At 44.9% G+C, this 26,243-nt stretch overlaps 1 protein-coding gene across 1 annotated transcript; it reads right to left on the bottom strand.

Moving 5' to 3' along the window:
• Window positions 1–1,497: 1,497 nt before the first annotated feature.
• On the bottom strand, window positions 1,498–14,971 carry CYP26A1 (cytochrome P450 family 26 subfamily A member 1; the record flags this gene model as incomplete). Its single annotated transcript, XM_083363318.1, has 7 exons — window positions 1,498–1,833; window positions 3,682–3,834; window positions 6,857–6,991; window positions 10,192–10,341; window positions 10,591–10,887; window positions 14,432–14,656; window positions 14,777–14,971. 7 exons carry the CDS (start codon window positions 14,969–14,971, stop codon window positions 1,498–1,500), a joined length of 1,491 nt encoding a protein of 496 aa, XP_083219444.1.
• Window positions 14,972–26,243: the final 11,272 nt, after the last annotated feature.

Below are 26,243 nucleotides of genomic sequence, written 5' to 3'. Positions count from 1 at the left end.
GGTGATGCCCTTAAAGTCCTGTTTCAGTACTTGGAAGCTATAAAGGTCTGGGTGGGACAATCCACTCTTAAATTGAATCCAAGAAAGTCAGAGTTAGGTAGAGTGGCATGATCCCTGATTAAAAGAGATCAGTAATTTGAGCAGCCTTCTGGATGTGCCGCATCTTGACTTCTAACCACAACTGACAGCATAATTGTCACTGCTGAGCAATGAGTCACAACCAATTTTATGACCTTTGTTTTTGCCAAGGTTGATAAGCAGATCACTGTTAGCTGCTAAGTGAATCGTGCAGTCAAGTGAATCCAGCTTCCCTCATTGATTTTGCTTGTCCAAATCCAGTTGGGAAGATCACCGATGGCTTTCGCATGACCCCATGACGCTGCAGACGTCATAAATACATGCTGGTTACCAAATACTCCCAATTTTGATCACGTGACCATGGAGATGTTGTGATGGCCTAAGTGTGAAGACCTCTCATAAGTCACTATTTTCAGTGCCACTGAACCATTGCTAAATAAATGGTTGCAAGTCAAGGACTACATATGGAGGTCATAACCAGGAGCACTTTCCCTAATAGTACTTGTGCATCGGCTGCGATACAGCCTGGGGAAAGAGGACCTTGGTAGAGTAACTCATGCCTTTGTCAGATAACTGAAACCTGCTCCATATGGACTTGTCTTCAAAGACCTTTTGGACATTGCGGTTGGTTTGAAATGCCCTGAGCCGTGCACTAGTCTGCCTTTGACAGTGGGAACAACTACCTTTACTGTTGGTCCTTTAGTGGTTATTAGTAAGCTTTGGGGTGGCAATTTGCTAATCTATAGAGCCCCAAGTGGCTTATTGCAGTTATCCGCAGGACCGTATTTCTCGCTGGAATAAGCCCAGCCAGTCCTATCTATCCCCAGAAGTTGCTAGCAGTTTCTTCGCTTTGTGGAGGTAAAGGGGGCCTGAGACTCAAGCAGCACCAGTTCTCAGAGGTAGCTTGGGAACAATCTCCCAGGGGAGACCCAGTTGAGTCCCTTGTGGACCGCTCCGCATAAGCAGTTCACAATGGAGTCTTCTGGGCTATGATACTGCACCGGGTTGCTGGGTTCAGGTTTAATTTTAACTGTGTCTTTTAATGTTTGTGTGATTTTGTCTTTTGACATGCTCTGAGACTTCATAATTGCAATGGTCTTTAAATGTGATAAATATCAGTCTTCAGAACCCTGCTGGTGCATAGTTTCTCCAATATTTCCCTATAATTGCTTTAAAAAGTTGTGAACAGGTTTCTTAAATAAAACTTTATTACTATAGAAATAAAATTATCCAGTTATGAACCCCAAGGATCCGCAATTATAACGCTTGCTTAAAAAAAACCCACCTAAGTTTAATATAAGAAACATTTTTAAAAGAACACTTTATAAATAAAGTTATAAAGTTTATAAAGTTAACTATACAACATTGAACTCAAGACATTATAAAAAGCCGGTGTGCGAGCTTTAAATGGAATTAGTCTCAACCTTTAAAAGTGGTAAATTTTGTAGGGAGATTGTCTGCTGGATAAACAGTTGGGCCGGTCTTCATTATTGGAGGTCCATTTAAAAGCTGCCAATCACAGTTCCGGGCCAACTCTACTGTGAAGATTTTGAGAAGAAGTTTGGCAAACTCTTTGCCCACACAGCTTCTCAAGCCTCCTCCGAAAGGGATGAAACTAAATCGTGACACGTCTTCTGGGAAAGGAGCCATGAAACGGTCAGGGTTGAATTCTTCCTTGTTGGTGAAAAGCTCGGCTCCGCTGTGGGTGTCACTGATGCTATATATAACATTCCAGCCTTTTGGAATCTGGTATCCCTATGAGAAACAGACAAATAATGAGACAGGCCAGCGTTAGATGCATTTGCTTCATATAACCAGCCACTTTATCACCTGTCCATTAATGCTTCCTAAGAACATATGAATAATTGAACAGCAAGTAGTTGAAAGAACCATTATAAAGATAATTTATCTGCAAGAAGAGGGCAATTCTATTGAACTAATTATCTAAATATTGCAGCTCAGGTAATTCTGACATTTTATTTCCCCAATGCCTTACGCTTTTGCAAAGCTTGAAGCTTACCCAGGTTACTGACCCCTGCGCTCATGGAAGGAAGGTCAGTGGGGCAAAGACTGACATCCAGTGATTACTGTTAGCAAGTATGATGTACAACAGCCTTCTGCAGCTTGGCTGAAGGCCATGTTGACTGAGGGATTCCCAAAACTGCAATTTCAACATAGAAAGAGGGCACCAGGTTGAGATGATTGCAATTACTAGAGTCACATAGAAAGGTGGCCATTTTGAGCTTTAATGCACTTTACCACAAAGGCATTGGAGAAGAAATTCCTAAGTCTCCAGGCTATACTCTAACCCACCAAGCATGACCCATGCAGAGAACCAAGCTTCTTTGTGTGGCTATTCTTCGGATTACTTTTTGAGAGATAGACATAATTTCAAGTATCCCTTCCTAGGTACATACAACAAGCATTTAGGAACTACCAAATACAAGTAATCTGCTCAGAGGCGAATTCCTGGATCAGTAGGAGGTGATACCCTATCCAACATGCATTTGTGTATGTGTGTGTGTGTTTAATTATACATAATGCTAACACCTCATTAAGCCAGCTATTTGTCTATTCTTCATCAGTCAATGGATTGCCAATGCAGAAATTTATTCTAACACAGTGAAACAAATTATGGAACCCTACAAGATATCAAACCAGTGGAGAAGAAAGTTTAAAGAAGAAGAAAACATTCTAAAGCCTACTCAATGTGTCTGTGTATTCATTGCAACACAATAAATAGGATTTTCTTCAATATTTCTATTGCTTTCCATTGGTGAAGTAGATTTTTGAAATCCCCAAGAAATATTTAGTACAGGGTTAGGGTTGTCCCTTCATTTAATTCCACAAGGATCACAAGCCATGATAATACCCAAACTACCCTCTCTGTCAAAACTGGCACTTGCCACCAGAATAGGAAAATTTCTTTTCAACAGCTGTCCTACACCATTGCACAATGGACTGTAGGAGGAAGGACGTCTTTGAACATTTATTTTTATTATAGTGGCAAGAGGCATTTGTTGCCCAACGGGCTGACTATCTCTTGTCCTTGTGATATAATGATACATTCAGGTTAGTTAACAACATTTTTAGCTAGTGCCTAAACAATACAGGTGTGCACGAAACAGACGAACATTGTTTAATTTTGTGCCCTGGAAATTTGGCTGAACCGTTTCAGATCAGCCATGGTTCAGCACAACTGAAACATAAATTCAATTCAGACTGTTGAGGCACAACAAAATCTGAACTGAAATTTAGGCTGCAGCCCTAAATTTTCCCGGTGTCTTTCCTCACCTAAGCTGTTGTTATTAGCGGACCAATGCTTATTCCCACTTCCTCTGACCCAGTCACTGCTTCCCAGAGCAAATCCACTCCTGGACCACAAAAGGGTCCCCTTTCATTCCATGCACGAGCTGAAACATCCCAAACACCATCTCTCGATTCAGGCTGTGGATCAGCCAAACAAGCTGTTCCGTACATAAAATATTTCAGACCTGGAAGTATTAAAATATATTTTTAAAATGTAAAAGTCTTTCTGAAAATCACCAGCCTTGCACAAGGGATGCATTTAGGAAGTCACAAGCTTCGCGATCTCCTACTTACATTGAGCTCAAAAGTTTTGAGGGCCACCCTGAACCCTCCTGGAACTGGCGGGCTGAGTCGGAGGGTCTCTTTGACAACACAGCCAGTGTATTTCAGCTGCTCCAGCACCTCCATTCCCAAAAGCTTCTCTTGGCTGCAATTGCCCAATAATCCCTAGAAGCAGAGGATACGTCATGATAAATATTAAGAGAGATGGAAAGCAGAGACTGATTTGACTAATAGGAATTCCAAAAATTATGCAGCATCTCTCAGAGAAGTTATTCGTGGAGGAAGAAACCCCTCACAGGCTAAAACCAAAACATCACCAGTATTTTCTGTGCACCAATCTAGTTTGATTTACTTTTTTTTTTTCTTTTTTTGCTTCAGCCTTCCTGCTGCACTGCATTTTTCTTCACACGTGGAGATGATTTCTCATTGGGTTTCCTGGAATACCGCAGAGCTACGTACACATCCAAGAGACTAGATGCTATTTTGCATAATTTGAAAACAGAGCGAAAGATTCCATATAAATTGCATAGGTTACTGTATTGCTTATAACCATATTGTGGGATTAAGCCATCTATTTAGTAAAAAAAAACACCTTTGAATATATTTGTATGCATACACATAGTCCATGCTAAGGACTTCCTGTCGACTACAGAGGCCCTACTGATTATTTTGATGAAAACTGACTTCATTTTTTTTTGTAATTGTAAGCCCTAAATATGGGCAGGTTATATTTTTGAAAGCACAAAGAAACCTCAAATTCCACTCCACATGCCACATGATCATAATCAACTTGTAACCGTCTAAAGGCTTAACTGTGACCCTCGGCCAATAAAAAGTAATCATCTTTTTATTGGCCGAGGAAGGAAGATACATCTGAGATTTTAAAGATGCTAAGAGGGAAACATGATTGGTACAAAAGGAAGGCAAGAATTAGATTTAAAAAACTGAACTTGTTTCTCTTTTGGGATTCCTAAAGATAAGACTATAAAAATATCTATGGATTAAGAGGAATCTCTAAAAAATATAACTGATTTTACATTTAGCTTTTAGATCTGTAAAGGAAAACAAAAGTAAGCTTTTAGAATATAACTTCGAACTATATTATAGAACTTGGAATGACATATCAAAAGATAGTATTTTAATAATTGATCTACGGTCAAGACGATTTATAGAATATTTAATGGTTACTTTTGAACTATAGTATAGAATCTAGAATTTTATATATAAAAATAGTATTTTAATAATTGTTGAACGGTTAAGGCAAAAAATATATTTCTAATAACTGGTGATTTGTTAAGATGAAAATTAGACTTTAATGGTAAAACATAAGAATGCTTTGTAATGAACAATATAAGTTTTGTAGACAAAAGAATTATTCTTTATTGAAATAGGGAATGGTGGGTTACCCAAAAATTAAGCTTTTTCCTATGTACTATAGGCTATTCTAGAATATCTTATTGCAATTAGATAAAATTTAAAAACAGGATATTGATATGTATTACCAAGAATATATTTTAAATTTTGTTGATTGACTAGGTCAGGGGTAGGCAACCTCGGCTCTTTTATGACTCATGGACTTCAACTCCCAGAATTCCTGAGTCAGCTGCGCTGACTCAGGAATTCTGGGAGTTGAAGTCCATGAATCAAAAAAGAGCCGAGGTTGCCTACCCCTGGACTAGGTTAAAACTAGAAATGTACTAACTTGCCTATTTTGACTATGTAATAACTAAGGGAATTAGAGAGGGCATCTCTGTTGATGTGATATGAACTATTTACAATTGGCTATTTCTTTTTTTTTTTAATTCCATTTATACCCCGCCCTTCTCCGAAGACTCAGGGCGGCTTACAAGCTTAGCAGTAGCCTTCATTCTATGTATATGCCTGCTTATTAGGGCTTTCACACACACACACCAAGCGGCATTATTACAAAGTCAGCTTAATTGCCCCCAACAATCTGGGTCCTCATTTTACCTACCTCGGAAGGATGGAAGGCTGAGTCAACCTTGAGCCTGGTGGGATGGGAACCTGCACTAATTGCAGGCAGCTGGTGTTACTTACGGAGTGTTTCACAAATACATGTATTTGTAAATATTAAAAAATCAATAAAACTTGTGTATGTATATATGTATATATATGTATATGTATATGAGCCTTGGTGGAGCAGTGGGCTAATGCCTCCTTAAGTAACACCAGCTGCCTGCAATTAGTGCAGGTTCGCATCCCACCAGGCTCAAGGTTGACTCAGCCTTCCATCCTTCCGAGGTAGGTAAAATGAGGACCCAGATTGTTGGGGGCAATTAAGCTGACTTTGTAATAATGCCGCTTAGGGGGTGTGTGAAAGCCCTAATAAAGCAGGCATATACATAGAATGAAGGCTACTGCTAAGTTTGTAAAGCCGCCCTGAGGGTTTTTTCCCACATAGAATTGAAGGTGTGGGAAAAAACCCGAATGACCAAAGATCCACATACAAACACCCGCGAAAAGCTCAGAAAACATATATATGTATGTATGTATGTATGTGTGTGTGTATATATATATATATATATATATATATATATATATATATATATATATATATATATATATATATATGTGTGTGTGTGTGTGTGTGTGTGTGTGTGTGTATGCAAATTATTCAAATTGCTAATAAAGAATTTGGGAGGCTAAGATGATCATTTCGAACTCTTTATGTTCTCATCAGTTAGTCATACCCTTTATCTGAGATTCGATGAGAACATAAAGAGTTCGAAATGATCATCTTAGCCTCCCAAATTCTTTATTAGCAATTTGAATAATTTGCACAAATAATGAGCTGTCATAAGTTGACTAGTTCCTGTGGATAAGCCCTGAGCCGGGCCAAAACAGGAATGAAAGAGTTAATTAGCAAGGTCCATTCAAAAAGCCTTGACAAATACTTAAACATATATATATATATATATATATATATATATATATATATATATATATATATATATATATATATATATATATATATATATATATATATATGTATATATATAATGTAGTCACCTTTGATAAATAATATCTGGCCTGATTCAGTCCATGATTAAAATCAAATTAAAAGGCTACAGATCCCCAGATCTGTGCTTTTTGAGGGCTGGGTCATTCTGCTTCATGCCCTGTCCAAGCTTTTTTGCCTAGAGTAGACCTTGAAAGCAAGACCCACCTTCTCTTGCAATTCCTTCCTCACTTTTTGTAACACTTTAGGGTGAAGGCTGAGGTAGGTAATCAGAGATGTGGCTGCACTAGCTGTGGTCTCATGCCCGCCAAAGAGAAGTTCGGTTGCAGATTCCTTTAGCTCCTTGAGAGGAAGGAAACAAAGAAAGTGATCAGATTGCATTTTGCACGACAAGGTACTTACGCATCCAGTTCTTTGGGCAAGAGAGTCATACCTAAAAGTCTGCATGTAAAAATGCTGCTTGGTTGGAAGATTCATAATGCTAGTGGACCTTTTAATGTATTGCCCCATTTTAGGACTTCTCTTGCCCCATTATGTTAAGTGAATCGCTGCAGTTGTTAAAATTAGTAAAACGGTTAAATGAATCTGGTTTTCCCATTGACTTTGCTTGTCAGAAGGTTGCAAAAAGGAATCACGTGACCCCGGGAACACTGCAACGGTCGTAATTATGAACCACTTGCCAAGCGTCCAAATTTTGATCATGTGACCATGGGGACGCTACAAGGGTCATGTGAAAAATGGTCATAAATCACTTTTCTTAGTCCTGCTGTAATTTTGACTGGTCACTAAATGAACTGTTGTAAGTTGAAGACAATCTGTACCTTTGTTTATAGGAACGAGCCACAAATAAGGACATTTTTTCCCTGCAACCCATTTCCTGCATTCTCTTATACACCTCCACATTTGCAATTGCTAGTTTAAAAAATGAAGGCGAGATAGATATGCCTAATTATTACCTATATCCCTTGGGATCCCTTAAAGAGAATGTGGTTTAGAGCAGGAGTCCCCAAGCCCCAGTCTGTGGACCAGTAATGGCCCCTGGCCTGCCAGCAACTGGTCCGCACAAACAACCAAAGCCACATCTGCAGGATGCAGGCGGCACACAAAACCATGCACCCTCCAGTCCGCGGAAAAACCTCTCTTCCAGGGAACTGGTCCTTGGTGCTTCAGCTGGTGCAGAATGCGGCCGCGCGAGTTGTGACGGGGGTTTCCCGATACTCCCATGTAACACCTCTACTCCGCGAGCTGCATTGGCTCCCGGTTGCCCTCCGGGTGAGATTCAAGGTGCTGGTGATGACCTATAAAGGCCTAAATGGCTTGGGTCCGGATTATCTAAGGGAACACCTGCTGCCGGCATCAAGCTCCCTTCGTCCAGTGCGCTCCCACAGGGAGGGTCTTCTCAGGGTACCGCCGGTAAGAGATTGCCGGCAGACAACACCCAGGGATAGGGCCTTCTCAGTGGGTACGCCTGCCCTTTGGAACCAGCTGCCAGTGGAGCTTAGGACTGCCCCCGACCTCCGTTCATTCCGCCGGGACCTGAAGACCTGGCTCTTCGAGCTCTCTGGCCCAGGCTGAGAATTTTGAATTTTAATTTTAACTGGGGTTTTATTTGTTCAGGGACGGATATAATTTTTTTTAACTGTTTTTAACTTTTGTATTTTTTTTGTTTTAATCACCCTGTAAACCGCCCTGAGTCCTTCGGGAAAGGGCGGTATATAAATATAATAAAATAAAATAAATAAATAAATAAATGCTTTAGAAACAGGAACTCCAAAAGAAAAAAAAAATGAAAACTAATAGCCTGCACTCCCATTAAATTTCATGCTGGTTCTTTCTGTGACGAATGATCCACCTATGTCTAAGGACTGATAGTATCAGTCTGGTTTTCCTACATACAGCATACTACAGCCCCCTCTCCACGTTTCTCCAAGAGTTCTCATCAGTGAACCTGACATAACAAAACACTCAATCGGTATTCCTTAAGTGCTCCTATGGATTGGGAAGCACATCTTCCAAAACTTCCATGTCTTTTAATATAATTGCAAACATTTCAGGACCATGGACTTTCTTTTTCATAGAAGGGCGGGGGGGTTTCCATGGTTAATTGACCCCATAGACCAGGGGTCTTCAAACCTGGCCCTTTTTATGACTTGTGGACTTCAACTCCCATGATTCCTCTGGCTGAGGAATTCTGGGAGTTGAAGTCCACAAGTCATAAAAAGGGCCAAGTTTGAAGACCCCTGCCCTAGAAAATTAAGCTGGGCTCATGGTCACTGAATCATAACCAGCCATGAATCTGTGTTGAAATAATAAAGTTAAAACAGGGTTGGTTACTATTCACTCATTTCCCACCCTCCCACAGCTCTAAGCAATGAATTTAAACTGCATTCAAGCAACTGAAAGCAATGTCAGATTACAATCCTTTTCAGACTGGGAACCGCTGTATCCTATAAATACTAAATTAGAAAGAATGCAAGTTATATAGGGCTTGTTTCTGAGAAAATGTGCAGGTGATCACCGAGTGAACATCAGCACAAAGGTGAAGAAAAACAAGAGAGCAAGAAAAATCTAGGATCTCTGCATGCTGAAAACCTTGGCACATAGCAAGGAGTTAGGTTTCCAGGATTGCACTTAGTGGAAAAAGCCCATCAGAAGACAAGCAACTCCGTCTTCTGGACTTTAGTCAGGATAAGAGTTATTTCAAAGCATTGAAGTGAACCTGGAGAAAACACCATTTTTCAAAACAAAGAAACAAACATCTACATCTGCTTAGGGATGAGACCTCTGGAAATACATACATACATCCAGTCATCTGATGGGGAACTAGCATTGCCAGATGCGCATAATTCATTTATTTTATTTTTTATTTTAATCCCATTTATATCCTGCCCTTCTCCGAAGACTCAGGGTAGCTTACAATTTAAAGCACAAATCAATGTGCTTAGCAATAGCCTTCATTCTGTGTATATGCCTGTTTATTAGGGCTTTCACCCCCCACCCCAGCAGCATTATTACAAAGTCAGCTTATTGCCCCCAACAATCTGGGTCCTCATTTTACCTACCTCGGAAGGATGGAAGGCTGAGTCAACCTTGAGCCTGGTGGGACATGAACCTGCACTAATTGCAGGCAGCTGGTGTTACTTAAGGAGGCATTAGCCACTGGGTATGGCTTTTACAATTACAGGAATAGAGAGAAAATGTTACGTGATGCTCCAAAAAAGGAATGTATCTTTCTAATTAATTTTCCCACCCACAACCAAATATAAGTTTTCTGGATCTCAAGCCTACTGTGGAATTTCTATTCCTGGAGGAACTTAAGTCTCCATTACTTTGGGCTCTGTTGTGCAGCCATGACAGCTATATTCTCCTTCAGCCTACTTTATAATTAGCAGATATCCTGAAGATAGAATGCAAAATGATTTCCCTCCAACTCAGTGCCAGCCACACATCTTTTCCTGTTTGACCAAAAGGAGAAAGTACGCAGAACAGTCATCAGCCACTTCAAAGAGTTGGACTTTCCAGACAGGTGCTGAAAGACTCACCTCCATGTTGAGCTGTTCTCCTCTGCTTTGGCTGTGCTCTATCAACATCTGCAACACATCTTTGTAACCATTGGAGGGCTCCTTCTCAGCCAATTTCACTCGAATGATCTCTTCGATTTTGGCATGGATGACATTCCGTGCTTTCAAACCCTGGAAAACAGAGCAGGATTGCTTGAGTCTTTAACACAGGACTGTGTTCATGATCTGAGAAACACAGCTTTTCCCCTAAAGCAACTTTGGCAACTTTTAAGACTTGTGAACTTCAATTCCCAGCTGGCTGGGGAATTCTGGGAGTTGAAGTCCACGAGTCATCAAAGGGCCAAAGTTAGGCACCCTTGGCTACGGTAGTTCTATCCCATCCCCTAAGTTTATAAAGAGAGCCAAACCTCACACCTTTACCTTGTATAAGCCACTGAAAGGCACATAAATTGGCAGGGAGAAAAGGTTGCGGATCATCTCTTCAAAGGTGTCCACCAGGTGCTGCTCGCTCTTGGAGCCTGCCTGACTGGGCTGGAATCCCAGTAGAATGCGCATGGCAATCCGGAACATGAGGCGCTTCACTTCGGGGTAAACCCATATGCAAGAGCTGCTAGCAGAACTAACCAAGAGCCATCGCTTCAAGCAAGCACACACCTCCTCCTGGATGACTGGGGTGTAATGCTCCAAGGCTTCCCGGGAGAAAGCTTTCATGATGACCTGAAATGGAACAAGGAGGTGGTGGTATTATTATTATTATTAGCCTCAGTTTGGTGAAAGTTTGGAGGCTACAGCTGAATTATTAAACCTATCCAAATTCTCCATGGGATGAATGGTATGTGGTTGTCTTTCGTTTTCTAAAGTTGGGCCAATTTCATCATTTAACATGTTTCTTAAAGAGACAGTAAAAGCTTCAGTGTGGTTAGAGAAAAAACAGCTGAATGCACCTGCAGAATCCCAATGGCTTGAACAATGAGATTACAGCCCTGAGTTCACATAGTGAAATGAAAATCCAGCTGAACTCAAGTAGGCTTTTCCCAAATCAATGCAGCAAGGATAAAACCAGATGTCTAAGGAACCTTAGGTGACTTCAGGAACTAAAAGCAATAATAACGTGTTGTCCTTTTTAAGGGAATCATTTAATGTCCCAAAGAGCAGTTGCTTGTTTTGGGCTAAATAATTGATTTTTCTAAATGATCCCAATAGCTTAAGAGTAGCTATGATGGATTTGGCTTTTCATAGGGAATTCAGTTCAGTTCAATCATTTCTGAACTCAGAATCCAAACATATTTGCTTATCACACAACTTGGTGATCTTAGGTTCTGGGAGGTGGGATCTTTCCCATGGGTGAGGACTCTTCCTCAAAACTGAGCTAAAATGCTATCTTCTACTACCCCTTGAGCAAAGAAAAAAAATCCAACATAAATTGAATTGTTCCTACTACACACACACACACACAATTCCCAATCTCTGTTCTGCCAAGGAAATTAGGCTCGCAAATGGTGCTATTTCTTATATACCTTCTCACATACCTCCCCCCCCACTTTTGCAGATCAAATTAAGAAGAGGGATTGGTGGATTTCTTTGTTTCCCCTACCAATGGGGAAAAGAACTTACCAATCACTCTCCCTATGGTACCAAGGGGTTCATTTAAGTTGGTAATTTTGAGAGATGGGCCCTTTTAAGCCAAAATGGACATGGAGACCAGCGCCTAGTAAGTAGGAAGAGGGAGGAAGCGTGATCCCCAGGGGGAGGTCGTTCTGTGGGCGCGCCTGCCCTGTGGAATGACCTGCCTGTGGAACTCCGGACCGCCCCCCCCCCCGACCTTCATTCGTTTCGCCAGGACCTAAAAACCTGTTTGCTTGATTTATCTAGCCTGGACTGAGGGGTTTTAAATTTTTAAATTTCAAATTTAAATTTTAAATTTGGGCTATTGTTATTTAATCCTATTTTAATTTTAACTTTATCTTAACCTTTGTACTGTTTTAACTGTTTTTAACTTTGCCCTGTAAACCGTCCTGAGTCCTTCGAGAATAGGGCGGTATAGATATCTAATAAATAAATAAATAAATAAATAAATAAATAAATAAATAAATAATAAAACAGAACAGGAGCTAGACAGGACCCAAGCTCTGACAATACCCTCAACCAAACGTACCTATCAGCAAAGCATGCCAGATAGAATCAATCACAAAAATTGCATTTGGGATAAGATGCAGTAAGCCACTTTAAAATCCAAACATCAACAAGTGACTTTAGATATGAATTGGGGATGAGTTGAAGGTAATATAACAAGGACATTATGGAAAACATGTTGCCAGGAGATGTGTATGCAAATAAGGACAATTTATCCATTCATTCCTGAGACAGTTTAGGATAAAAGCAGCATAAAAACTGTTTCCCCCCCCCCTTGCTAGTCCTTACACCACTCCTACTTCATTATCAGGGCCAACACTCCTGATCACACCCACAAAGATCAACTGACCTCATCCTTAAGATAGCAGACAATAAAATCTTACACACCTTGAAACTGCAACGTGAAACTGGCTGCAAGGGAGAAAGGCTTTTTGTTCCTTCGTGGCCTCTATCTACTGAAAAGGTTTAAGCAAGATCCGTATTCACAATATCTTCTGCATGATGTATCTGTGCAATTTATTTATTTAATTTATTTATTTATTTATTTATTTATTTATTTGATTTATATACCGCCCTTCTCCTGAAGGACTCAGGGCAGTGTACAGGGCAATAAAATAAGAATACAGGTTACAAGATTTAAAGTTAAATGATTCTGCCCAATGTTGTAGGTTAGTTAAAATAATGTTAAAACCCAAACCCATCAGGCCAGGCCGGCTTGTTCGAATAGATAAGTTTTTGCTCTCCCCCTGGGGGTCACCAGCCGGCATTCTCTGACCGGTGGTACCCTGAGGAGGCCCTCTCTGTGGGAACGTACAGGACGGAGGGAAGTTGAGCAGTAGTGCTCCCGTAGGTAATCCGGACCCATGCCATGCAATCAATATTCGTGCAACTAAACTGTTGATTAATAAAAGTTCTCAGAACCAACCTGGGAGAATTTATCTGCCATGGGACAAAAATCTCAAAAACATGAGATTGCACCACCAGATGGACTAAAAAAAGGAACAAGGGCCAAGAAACCGCTACTTTAAAATTGACACACCTAGGAGGAGAACTTCAGCAATTTTCCTCAACCAGGGCAGAGGAGGTCTCCTTTTTTTTTTTTTTCTTTTCCAAATCTTCTACAACTGCCAGTGAGCAGAAAGCGATTGCATGGACTGTTTGCCCCCTTTTTTGGGCACACACCTTCCAACCACTTGAAAGGAAAGGAAATAGTTTGGAAAGGGAGGGAGGGAGGGTGGGTGGGTGGGGGGGAAGAGAGAGATTTTATAGGAAGTCTTCAAGGTGTGGTGGGTCGGGGCGCCAACCCCTCTTTATGGCCTCTAGATTGCCCCCCTCCCCCGTTGCTTCTGGAAAGGAGTTCTCAGAGGCGCCATTCATTTTATTGGAGCCTGTTTTATGGGGAAGGACCCTTCCCCAGATGCGTTTTAAGATACTCCTCTGAGTTTTTCCCTTTCCTCCTTCCCTCCTCCTTTTAAAACGCGTCCTACAGCCCGTTTACTCCGAAGCAGCTGAATACCGGGGCTTTTTTTTTTTCTTCTTCTTTTGGCTAAACCAGGGGTAGGCAACCTCGGCTCTTTTATGACTCGTGGACTTCAACTCCCAGAATTCCTGAGCCAGCCAAGCTGGCTCAGGAATTCTGGGAGTTGAAGTCCACGAGTCATAAAAGAGCCGAGGTTGCCTACCCCTGGGCTAAACTTACAAACTGAAACACGCGTCGCGCACATAAAAACTGGGGTTTAGCCGCCCTCCTTAAAACTTCATTCGACTTCAGTTGTAAAGGTTTTCAATCTTGAGACTCGGGTCCTTTGGTTTTCCCCGCCACAATCACGTACACATATATACATAGAATATATATATATGCATATACATAGAATGAAGGCTACTGCTAAGCTTGTAAGCCGCCCTGAGTCTTCGGAGAAGGGCGGGATATAAAATGGAATTAAAATAAATAAATAAAAATAAAATAATCCACCTCCTCTCTCACAATTAGCAGCCCAGATTCCCGCGACAAACCTTCCTCCGCTTAGCGGCCGACCTCCTTTTCCCACGGGCTAAAACGCCGGACGGAGCAGGGGGGCCGCTTGGCCGCGGATGGGAAGGAGATCCGTTTTCCAAGCCGCTGGCTCACCTTCTTGCGGTGCTTGTGCTGGCCGTCGTGCAGGCTGGAGAGGCAGCCGGCGCCCAGGATGAGGCGCACCGAAGCCGGCCAGTGCACGGCCACCAGCCGGTGTTCGCCCAAGAGGATCTGCCGCACGTTCTCCACCCCCATCACCCGCACCGTGGGCCTCCCGAAGAGGTGCGTCTTGTAGATGTGGCCGTACCTCCGGCGCTTCCTCGAGAGGAATTTCCGACGCTGCGGAAGGAAAACGGACGGGGCGAGCGGCGGAGATGAGCCCGGGCGGGCTTGGATCCCGGGTCCCGCTCCCCGCCGGAGGGGAAGAAGGCGCGGCGCTGGCCGCCCTCCTCGCCTTACCTGCAGCACCAGCTGGAGCGTTTCTCCCAGGAAAGGCAGCCCCATGGTGCCCGGCGGCAGCGGCAGCGGGCAAGCGGGATCGCGGCCCCGCAGGCAGCAGAAGTGCCAGAGTTTCACCGAGGCCAGGCAGAGCAAGAGCGGCACCAGGACCAGAGTGCCCGCGGCGCTGGCCAGCAGAAGGGAGAAGAAGCCCATGCTTGAGCGGCGGCGGGCACCTGCCTTCTCCCTCTGGCCGAGCGACGGAGCGCAAGGGCTAAGCCCCGCTTCGGGGACCCCTTTTATACCCATCCTCGCCCCCAGGTCGCTGCCCACTTTACCTTGCTCCGGACGATCAATTAGTTCATCCAAAGTTCAGCTTTAATTGCTGCCGGTGGCCAGCAAGCTCCGCCCCGTCGTTTCCTCGACCCCGCCCTGCCCTGGCTTCAAGCCTTTTGGGGGGGGGCGGGGGGGGTGCGCCCTCCCGTCCCCGCCCCTTCGCCAAACCCGAAGCGGGCGAGGTCTCCTTTCACTCGGACCCGCTAACAGCTCCGAGCGGTCAGCTCCTGGCTCCGGGTCCTTGGTTGGGGGGGGGGGGGGTGGCGGGGTGGATATTCCTTCTGAAGAATTAAAGGGAGCTTTACAGCTCCGATCCCAATCTGGAATCCGTTCTCTTTACACCTGGGGAAATCGGGCATCTCGCTCGGGGCTGCGCGGGAAGCAGGTGCGGCGGTGCGTTCGCGCGTTCGCTCGCAGGATCCGCCGGTTCGGCCTCGCCGTGCCATCCTCCAGTGTTTCGACCCCGGAGTCTGCCCTCTCTCTGATTTCTGACGGTGCCTTGAAACTAGAAACCAAGCCATAGGAAGAGCGACTAAAGGAGGGACTGGCAATCCAAGTAGAACAGGGTAAAGCTAGCAGCCTCGATTCGGACCGCAATCTCTTTATTAACCTGGTTGGGTTCACACGTTCTGTGGCATGGTTTGGTTGGGCTTAGCGCGGGTGTAAAACTCAGCCGGTTATGGTAGACTTAGGGTTAAGCGAGATGCGTGAACCAGGTTAATAACGCATGCGGGTCACACTGCCTTAAAAGCTTATTCCCGAAATATAGTAACTCGGTGAAAAATCTCCGTGCTGGGGGCTTCTTCTGAATAAATGTGCCTTAGGATTGTGCTGAGCAGCGGAGCAACCAGATTTTTCACCTGATTAAAGGCAAGTGATTCTGGCCATTCAAGCGTCCCTTCCTGCTCCCCGTTTACTCAAAAGTAAAATTCCTAAAGGTTTCTTTAAAACCTTTCCGACAATTGTCCGCTTCTGCGCAGCCCATTACGAAGACGCCCAACTTTTCATGTTTTAAGCGGCAGCCTACTGAATTCAACCGACATTTACAGCAGTTTAGCTTTCGGTCTTTCAGATACTACAGCACCCATAATCCCCAACCAGTATAGGAAAAGCTAATTTCAGCTGCAACGATTGTTTTGAGGTTCCTTCAGTCTCGTTTCAAGGCCCATGAGTTCGGCTTCGATTCCTCCCAGGAGAACCAGCTTCTCCCAAGGCGGGGGTGGAGGGTGGGGTTTGAGCCGAATTTCAGCTGGTTGAGCATAATAGACCTTTTTTTCAGCAACTGGAAAACTCGGTAGTAGATCCCCTCCCCCCCAATCTCGTTGACAAGTTTGAACCTCGAACGAGTTTACTCTGTTCACGCAAATTAATTTTCTTCTGGGCATCCCAAATTTATCGCGCTATAAACTAACCAGGTTTTTTCGCAAAACAGGTGAGCCACGATCAATCAACAGATTTATTCCTGGTTTGTGAACCACAATAAAGATCTGATTTGATTTTTTTTTAAAAAAAAGGCTTAAAGCGTTCGGCGTTTTACACCGAATTGGTTAAGCGTGCTGAGCAAACCGAAGCGGTGTCTCAACGCCTTTTCTCGCACAGTAAACGCTGAGACCGTGGAGTTCCAAATTATGTACTTAAAAATAACCAATTCCTGGAAAGTCGATTGCTTCCTTTCGTTTTACCAGCCCTTGTGATGCAGCCCAGCACAAAACGAAGACTCATGTAAGGAAGAGCGAACCTGATCCGGCATTTCTAAATAAATAAAACCGACTGGACGCTAATCGTCAATTACAGTCTTGACCAGCGCTAGGTCCGGTTTCCTACTAACCCCATTCCCTCTTCGTTTCCCAGCGTCGGCGTTCTGGACTGCCCTAAAATCACCCAATGAGTATCACGTTTGTAGGATCCGGATCTCCTCGATCAGAGTCCATCCCTGGCTGGTCCACATTCTTAAAAAGTTATATTCCTCTTAAGTATTTCTCCCCCCCCCCCCACTCGAGAAGTTGCGAAATTCCTCCATGAATAATAATTACCTGTGAAAATCCTGAGCATCGCTGGCAGCTAAACTGCCGGCAATTTCCTTGGGTCAAACTATTTGGATTTAAAGTCACCTTCACCGCCTGCCTGCCCGCCCTCGGGTTTTCCAGCCTCTCCCTCCTGTGCGTTCTGCATGATATGCAGAAATGCCATTTATCTCAATACTTTTTCGGGCATGGAAATGAAACGAGGAGCGAGGAGGATTTTGCAGAATTCCGGCCTTGCTGTTATCTGAAGACGTACGTACACCGTTCGCGACTTAATCTAATTTCACTTTGGCGCCACAAGGCCCATTTGGTTTCGCTGTTCTCCCTGACACCTCAACTTGACGGAAGAATGTTGTTGAACTGGGAACTTTGCTAATGTCCTTAGCCGTTTTATTAGAGCCTTCCACACCTCCTGCAGAGTGGAGATTTTGTAAATTAGGTGATCAATGTTAGACTTCTCTACCGTTTTGTCCACGGCTACTTTTTAACCAACACCAATGGGAGGTTTCATCCCTTCTCCAGAGACTAATCTGAGCTTGTTCTCTCTGGAGGTTTGTTCTTCAGCGATCTATGCAACCTTCTGATGAGGCTATGCAAATAATGAAGTAATCAATAATAAACTGCATGCGATTAAAATTATATCGGTATTGTTAATTCTCTTCCCCTCATGGCTCTGATGGGAGGGAGATATCTGTAGGGATCCGCTCCACCTGGCTTCAGATTTGATCTGGTTTCGAACCAAATAGCTGTCACATATTGAGATCGAGTCGGCCCAGTTTTGGTAGCAGTTCCTCCCTACCGCATTCATACGCATCGCCTCTCGATCCCCATTCTTGGAAGAGAGAGAGCCTCGGGAAAAACGAGAGTACGGAAGCCATTAGATCCGGATCTACAGGCATACCGTCACCTGATCGGCAAGAATTTGTGACCACCAGTCCCCCTCCCCAGAGAGAACCGCCTAAAACTAGAGAACAAGAGCCTTGGTGGAGCAGTGGGCTAATGCCTCCTTAAGTAACACCAGCTGCCTGCAATTAGTGCAGGTTCGCGTCCCACCAGGCTCAAGGTTGACTCAGCCTTCCATCCTTCCCAGGTAGGTAAAATGAGGACCCAGATTGTTGGGGGCAATTAAGCTGACTTTGTAATAATGCCGCTTGGGGGTGTGTGTGTGTGAAAGCCCTAACAAGCAGGCATATACATAGAATGAAGGCTACTGCTAAACTTGTAAGCCGCCCTGAGTCTTCGGAGAAGGGCGGGATATAAATGGAATTTAAAAAAAAAAAAGACTAGTGTAGTGGTTAAAGTGGGAGTGGGTTCTAGTCCTGCCCGAGGCAAAAGCCAGCCGGGTGACCTTGGACCCATCACTCTCTCCAGCCCCTAGGAAGGAGACTACCCGAAACCACTTCTGTAAATCTTGCCAAAGGAAACGCAGAGACTTATCCAGGAATTGACACCGATTCGAAGGCAGAAACAGAAGGAGTAAAATTAGGGGGGCTAAAATCTGGGAGTGTAAGCCCCCAGGACGACTGAGTTTGGAAGGAGTCGACTTGGCGCTCATTCGCCCGCCCGCCAGCAGCCCCCACTTTTTCCTCCTGGCCAATGTCCGTCTTTTGCTGGGCTCAAGCGGTGGCTTTTGGGGTCAAATCCCCAGCGTAGGAGAGGTGCCAATCCCGCCGGTGGGCGCCCCTTCGCCACCGCCTCAAGCCTCTCCCGTGCTGAGGAACGGGCCCGGCCTTCGCTCTCTTCCCCTAAAAGTAATCCTTGGCCTTCAGTTCACCTCACAAACAGGAATTTATATTTACGTTCGGGGAGGGGGGCGGCCTGCGAGGAAGAATCCGCACCACCAGCAAAAAAAGAAAAAAAAAGACACGCAGCAAATCTTCGAACTGGCGAAGCGCTGTTAAACCGCAGGTTCAACCGCAGGTCAGCGAGGGAAAAAAAAAAGGTTAGGGTGGCCAAAGGTAAACACGCGCCAGCGCCACGGCTTCTCCTGGGCCCTGACTGGCGCGCGCGCGCGCGGGAGGGCGGGAAAAGGCGCCCCCCTTCGCCTTGGCCCCGCTCGCAAGCAACCCCCGCTCCTCCGTGCGGGCCTCGTTTTTCTGTGGGAACAAGGAGCGGGAAGGCCGAGAGAGGGGCCCGGGCCGGGCAGCGTGGCGTTAGGCTCCAGAGGCCAGAAAAGGCCCAGTTGAGGGAGCTTTGGGGCGCCTTTGCAGACAACTCAGCCTCGGGCTTCGCCGGTGAGTGACGTAAGGACCGCAACAACCCATACAGCGGGTGGGGAGAGAGAGAGAGAGAGAGTGGGAGGGAGGATTGTGCAGCCGTACGTCAGGCTGTCTCGCCCATGCTCTCCCCAGAAGTCGGTTTTTCCACAGCTGAGGGCACAGACTCTGTTCCCCGCGCGCGCGCGCGCCCTTTCCACCTGTCGACGAGCTACGTCCCTTGCCGGCAAGCGGTGCACGAGTTCACTCTTTCGATGGCGGGGGGTGGGGGTGGGGGGGGGGCTTTACCAAGCCCGGAGGCGAATTGGAAGCAGAAGCAGCCGCCGCCGCCGCCGCCGCCGCCCTTGGAAAGTTCGACCGCGCATTCCGTGGCGCGCAGGCCTGTAGACTTCTGTCTGGACGACCCACCCTGAAGGAGCAACGCCGCCGGGAAAGAAGTTGCGGAAGAGCCGCGGCCTGGACCCAACGGGCTCCGTCGGGGCTGGACCCCCCCCCTGCGTTGCGAAAGCTGCCACGTTCTTCGTTCACCGACCTCCCTCACACACACTCCCCCCAACTCCCCTCCTCAGCCCCGCAGCTTCGGCTGGGTGGCGCTTTGGGTGGGGCTGCTCGGCTCTGAAGGCGGCCAGGTCGCCGGCTTCTCCTCGGCGCAGGCTGTGGCTGCCTCCGCCGCGCAGAGTCGTTCGGCGCTTTCCAAGGCGCCTCTCTCGGGCGACCCTCCCTTCCAAGACCGCCACCGCTTTTTTTTTTTTTTTTCCTTCCAGAAGCCAAGAAATCCGCGGTCGGAGAGACTTCCCTTCCTCGCCGGCCGGCGGGCGGGTGGGTGGGGGAGCCTCAGCCAAACGCGAGGCCTCCCCGTAATCCCGACAGCCGCGGCAGGAGAAGGGACGGCTTTCTCCCTCCCCCTCCCCGAAAAGCAGGGTTCGCCTTTGCCCTCCACTCGTGTCCCAGAGTCGCGGCCTCGGCTTCGAGAGGGACGGCTGGAGAAGGCGACCCAAGTGGAAAGGCGGCAGGAAGCCTCGAGGAAGGCGACCTAGCAGGCAGAAGTCCCTCCCTGGCGCCGGGTGAGAAACGGGAGCTCGTCCTTCTCACGTTTCAGCGGAGATACTTGAAACGGGGCGGGTTCGGCCATCTGGTCTTCCTAGTCCTTCTTGTTATTTACACCGATTCTCCCCCCCCCCAATTCCGGGGGATTTTGCTCCCTGGAAGAAAAAAAAAGCGAAAAGGACTAAGGCTGGCGTTAAGAGTCCAGAAAGTGGGGAGGGGGAAACGCACGGGGTGACTATTCTCTTATTCCACAAACAGAACTGGGGAAGACAGCAAATCTTAACATTAGGCATCTTCTCTCTCTTTTTTTTTTAATGGACAAAGAAAATCGAAAATGGGCAACGGGCGCCTCCAGTTTCAATAGTGCTCATTTGACAAGAGATGGTCGGGCAATAGCCTCAAATCCCCGCAGTCCAAGTCAAACAAACGTTTGGGGGACAATTAATAGTCAGTGTGTAGCGTGAGGTCTGAAACGAAACAAAATTAAATCCTCAACCACCTCCAAATCCGAAGGGCAATTTTCGCCCAGATAGAAAGAAGCTCTCCTATAAATCTGCTTCTCCGGGGTCCTTCGGTAGATAAGCGCCTAAAAGAGGAAGGGGGGGGGAAACCTGCCGGCCGGAAATGTGACGAAAGAAAGCATACGGCCCGGGTCTCTTCCTTCATAGTTCGTGCATCTTTAATCTGTGTTAAATGATCGCACCAGAATGCGCCAACTCAAAAAGTTCATTTAGTCCAACCCTTTGCATTAATTGCTCCAGCCACTCCACTTCTCTGGGAATTGGACACCCGGAGGCGCACCGCACCGCCGGGCCTTTTGACACGTTTTACACCAAATTGTTCCACTTTTCTGGGACTTACTCCAAGGGAAACTGCACCTCGCTTGGCCTCTTCCGTGGGAAGCGGAGACTCCTGGTGGTGGGTTAACTCTTCACATCCTGAACGGTGCCCAGAAATTTGGGGGGGGGGACCCGCGGGGGAAGAGAAGGAAAGAGCAGAGATCTTGGGAGAGGGGAGTTTATTTATTTATTTATTTATTTATTTATTTAGATTTATATACCGCCCTTTCCCGGAAGGACTCAGGGCGGTATATAAATCTAAATAAAAAAAAACATCAATAAGTTGATGTTTCATTTTCTATGGATGCCTCAACTCCCCTCATTCCCACATTTATATAAAGATCCTTTCTTTGCATTTCGGCCCTTGAGAAAAAAACTTAAGGGGGCTGGTGTCCGTCTCACGTAGAAATCCCCAAGACGTTTTCGATATTGAATATAAATTTGGGGGCCCTTAGAAACAAACGCTTTCGAAGTGAGGCTTAAAAAAAGGTAACGGGAAATCACACACACACACACCCCCCTCTACGCACACCCGCACCATACTTCTAAGGGGGGGCGGGGGGTGCCCCTCGGACCGGAAGGGGATGTAATACTTTCGGAGCGAGGGGAACCACGCAATCTATCCCCCCCCCCAAGTTTGCTCTTTCGTTTGGTGGCGTTTGAAGCCCGCCTGACCTACATAATCCCAGCGCCCCGGCGAGGTGAAAGCCGACGGGATCCACCTCCCTCCCCTACGTGCCTAATGCCGGGGGGAGGAGACGGATGCCCCGTTTGGCAGAGCGCGTCTGCGGTTTGGCAGCGGCCAGAGAACAAGGGCGCGACCCCGGGGCCCTCGGGCCTTCCCAGGCGTTGACCTGCAGGCGACCTACAGCCAGGAGCCGTGACCCTTGGATGAACCGCGCCTGCTTCTTCGCCAAGTTCACTGTCTTAGCAAATAACGAGGTACGGAGGTCTGAGCGCCGTTAATTGCCACAGGAAGCCTTTATTATCTCCGCGGCCCTCTTTGTTTTATGTGCGTCAATCCCGCGGGTGGCGGCGGCGGGGGGGGTTGGGGAGGAACCGGGCGCTCCGCTGGCCACGGAGTGAATGGGGGGGGGGGTCATCATTAAAAGGCATCTTGAAAGGAGGTCAGTAAATGAATTGCCGAAGATGGCGAGTTAACCGTCGTTTTCCGGGCGACCTTAAGAGGAGTTTTGTACCGTACAAGGAGATGAATGTTGCACTTGGCGCTTCTCAAAACGCTTGCGAAATAAAGTAACCTTACCGAGAGCAATCCCATTTCTCTTTTTCTTTCTTTCTTTCTTTCTTTCTTTCTTTCTTTCTTTCTTTCTTTCTTTCTTTCTCTCTCTCTCTCTCTCTCTCACTCTCTCACTCTCTCACTCTCGCTCACTCTCTCACTCTCACACACACACACCCGCGTTTACTAGCTGCCGCGATTTCGAACCGGATTTCTATTTTATTTATTTTTTTACAATAGAAATTAAATGAAGTATTTCAGGTTAAGCGTCTGCCTCTTGGTGAGCTAGACTCATAAGCTCTTTTCATATTTCTCCAGAAACAGAGCAAACAAACCTGGTTGACGGGCACCTAAGCTCAAAAGCGAAGAGAAATGTTCACAAGTTTCAAAAGCGCTAATTAAGCAGTTCCCTGCTTTTTTGCAGATTCGCCATGTAACCTTTTGTAATTAAAAGCGCCAGGACTTGTTTTGACAGGAAATATTTCAGACATTCAGGCAATTGGTCACTTAAATGCCCATTTATAAAGCAGATTAACATATTTTACATAGGGATTCAAATTGGATCTGCTCTACTTTCTAATTTGCCTTTAGATGTTCATTATGACTACTTTCTGCTTTCAATTGAGGTTTCCAACAATATATGTAAACCTAAAACTACCATCTGTTTTGCAAGTTCCTTTTAAGATGTGGTTTAATGAAGATGAACTAATTCACGGTAAATGAAAAGCTGGGATTTTTTTCCCTCCTACATCACATCTATGAGACTGTGAAGCTACATGAGCTATTTAACTTATGAATGTGTAAATGAACTGAACTTATTGGGAATGGGGGTTTGCAAGGCACTCTTAAAGTGCATGGATTGAAGTTGAGCATTTAATGCTACTTAAGATTTGGTTGGCTAGTTCGTAGCTCAGGGTGTTGTAGAAAAACAGCAGCTCAATTCAACCTCTGTGTGTTTAGGGTGGATGTACATTAATTTTTTTCAACCGATAAATAGATCGTCTTATTTTCTTAGAGGCTTCCTCAAGACCACACCCCAGCCTTAACCAAACAAGAGCAAGCTCCACTCAACTGGGCAGGATTTATTTCACTAGAACGGGGATAATTCTGAATTTATAATCATGAAGAAAGGGAAAACCCATCATTTCAGTCTTTGCATTTTCAGAACACAAGTTTAAAATAATTCTTAGATTTTCAGGATGTGACTAGTTCAAAGGAAGTGTCCTCACCTTGATTTTGCCCAGATGTATTCCGGTTTAGTGGCTATTATTCTTCAGCTATGCTGCCTAATGTGACTGATGGAAAATGTAGCCCAACGTGTCCCAAACACATGAATGGGGGCAGGCGGAAGCTGAGGCCTCTCTACCCTGAAAAATACAAATACAAAGCAAGGTGTGCAGTGTCACTGATGGGAAATGTGTCCCAAAGATGTGAATAGGCAGTGAGGCAAGGGGGCTTTTTTTACCTGGATACATACAAATACAAAACAAGAGACATGATGTCACTTTCTTGCCCGTTTAAAAAGCTATTTCTTTGCTCTCTTTCATCCTAACCTGGGTTTATATTTAAATTAATAAGATTGCGATGTGGCTTGAAATTAAAAGATATAACTAGAGACATAAGCAGATTTAGAAACCAGCTTTGGGTGCTGGAAGCAAAAGTCCTTTGATGAAAGGGGAATCTTAGAACTGTAGCATCGCAGCACTTTAGATGCACCAAACAGAAAGTTATGTTAATTAAAGTTAGTCATTGACATTTGTCTGTTTTCTTTCTTTCAGTTGACCACAAAGATTTACCTTAAAGACAAGGTCAGGAGGGCAGAAGCTTCTGGTTCACTTGAAGGTCAATCTGCCAACAGTATTTAACTCAGCATTATAGTGCAACCTTTACTAGCTTTGATGGGGGAGAGGAAAGAAAAGGGAGAATTACCTTACATACAAGCAGCGCCTCCTCCCTTAATTCGGAAGTCCTTCCTGATCATTGGAAGTGTCCTGCATTCATCTAGGACTTCAGAATCAAATAACAGATGCAATTTGTTTTTAAAAACCAAACGGTGAAGATACTGTCTTCCTCCTTTGCTTCAAAACCAACTTTTCTTTTAAAGGTTAGGAGAAATTTATTTTACACAGCAATCTTCCTTTCCTTCTCTTTAGGAAAGAGAGAGCCAGGGACGTGTGAGGACTTAATCCAATGAATGAATAAGTGAATTCCTCTATAAATGAAATCTAGGGGAGAATTTGGGTAACTAGAGGCCTAAGTCAGGCGGCCAGGTTAATGTTAAAACTTTCAGACAGGCAGCTATCCAACAGATTAGGTGATGTGGATTAGAAGCTTAGGAAATATACAGGGAAAGCTTCCCTTTCTGAATCCCTTGTCTTTTTATCATGGCTGAAAGCACGAAGCTTTCAAGAGGAAAGAAAGGCAGTTCTAGCAGGACAGATAAGGACATTTGGTTTAAGAAGTTATGGGCTAAAGGAAAATCGACTGTCAGCATCCTTTTCTGGCTGCAGAGTTTAATCAGTTATAGTCTCTAATGGACTCGGCTCTGAAATGAGAAATTTATGAGAGTTTTTCCCCCATGTGCTGATTGCTTTACTTTTAGTGACAGGGAATCTGTAAATACTGGCCTCAGGCAACCAATAAATAACTTGGGAGTAAAGCATACCATAACTGCACAACAGAAACAGCAAACCTTTGGAATTGAAAGATTTGCAGAAGATTCTAAAGATTTTTTTTTTAAAAAAAAAACAACTTGAAAAATTAAGTTTTTGAAATCTTAAACTAAAGAAACCATTGACAGCTAATATGTCTTAGATCTGGTGATTCCAAAACAGAGAAGTTTGTATAGTTTTCTTTGAAATTGGACTTTAGAAATAGTGATCCATTATCTGTAAGTAAAATACAAGCGTTTAAAAACTGCAGAGGACAGTCACCCTGGTGACACTGACCCCAATAGTAATTGGGGAGGCCCTGACAGACAGATATCTATAAGGGATTGGAAGCAGGGCTGAAGTAAAGCTTATCGTCCATTGAAACCTGCCTGTTTTGACTTTTAAACAGGACCTTTGCTTTTACTTTGCATATTTCACTTTGAACCTCATGTATTTAAAAACAAAACGTTTTAATCATCTGCTTTTCCTCTAAGCCTCCTAAATATATCCATGTTTACTCTTGATAATTTTGGAAGAGAATTCAAAGTCTTAAATTGGCATGGGGGGGGGGGAACCAGCCTCCCAAGATTGCTTATGTTTTAGAAAGGCACCAAAAGAGCATGGCTTAACTGCGTACCCAATGCATTTCACGTCTGTTTGGGTAGTTGAATTTTTAATTTTTTTTAAGTAAGATGGTGACTAGACCAATTAAAATTTTATCTGTTACATAGATAAACAACACCTCCCCTGCCACGAGGCACTCTCTTGCGGACAGGGGTGTAAAAAAAATCCCAGATGGTGGACATGAATGTTCAATTGAAACTCTGCCCCTTTTTGACATGCAACATTTCTCTGTGGACAGATTTGTAGGCACATCGCACAACCGTGTCTATCTAATTCAGGGGGAATCGAGGATTATTTCATATTTCCTGTTTGAGGGAAAGCCAGAACACCTCTCGACATGGAAGAGTGAGAGGAGCAGGGACAGCACCATTTTGCTCCCAGCTGATGTCTTGAGTCAGCCTGGGAGCAAAATAGAAAATTAAATAATTGCTTGAAACTGAAGCAATGCCAATCCTGACTCATGGTGTGGGTAACAATTCTGTCCACTCAGATGAAGATGCATATTGAGAGATCT

Source organism: Vipera ursinii (assembly GCF_947247035.1).
Source record: "Vipera ursinii genome assembly, chromosome: 5".
Lineage (NCBI taxonomy): Eukaryota > Metazoa > Chordata > Lepidosauria > Squamata > Viperidae > Vipera > Vipera ursinii.
This window is presented reverse-complemented; position numbering and strand designations above follow the sequence as displayed.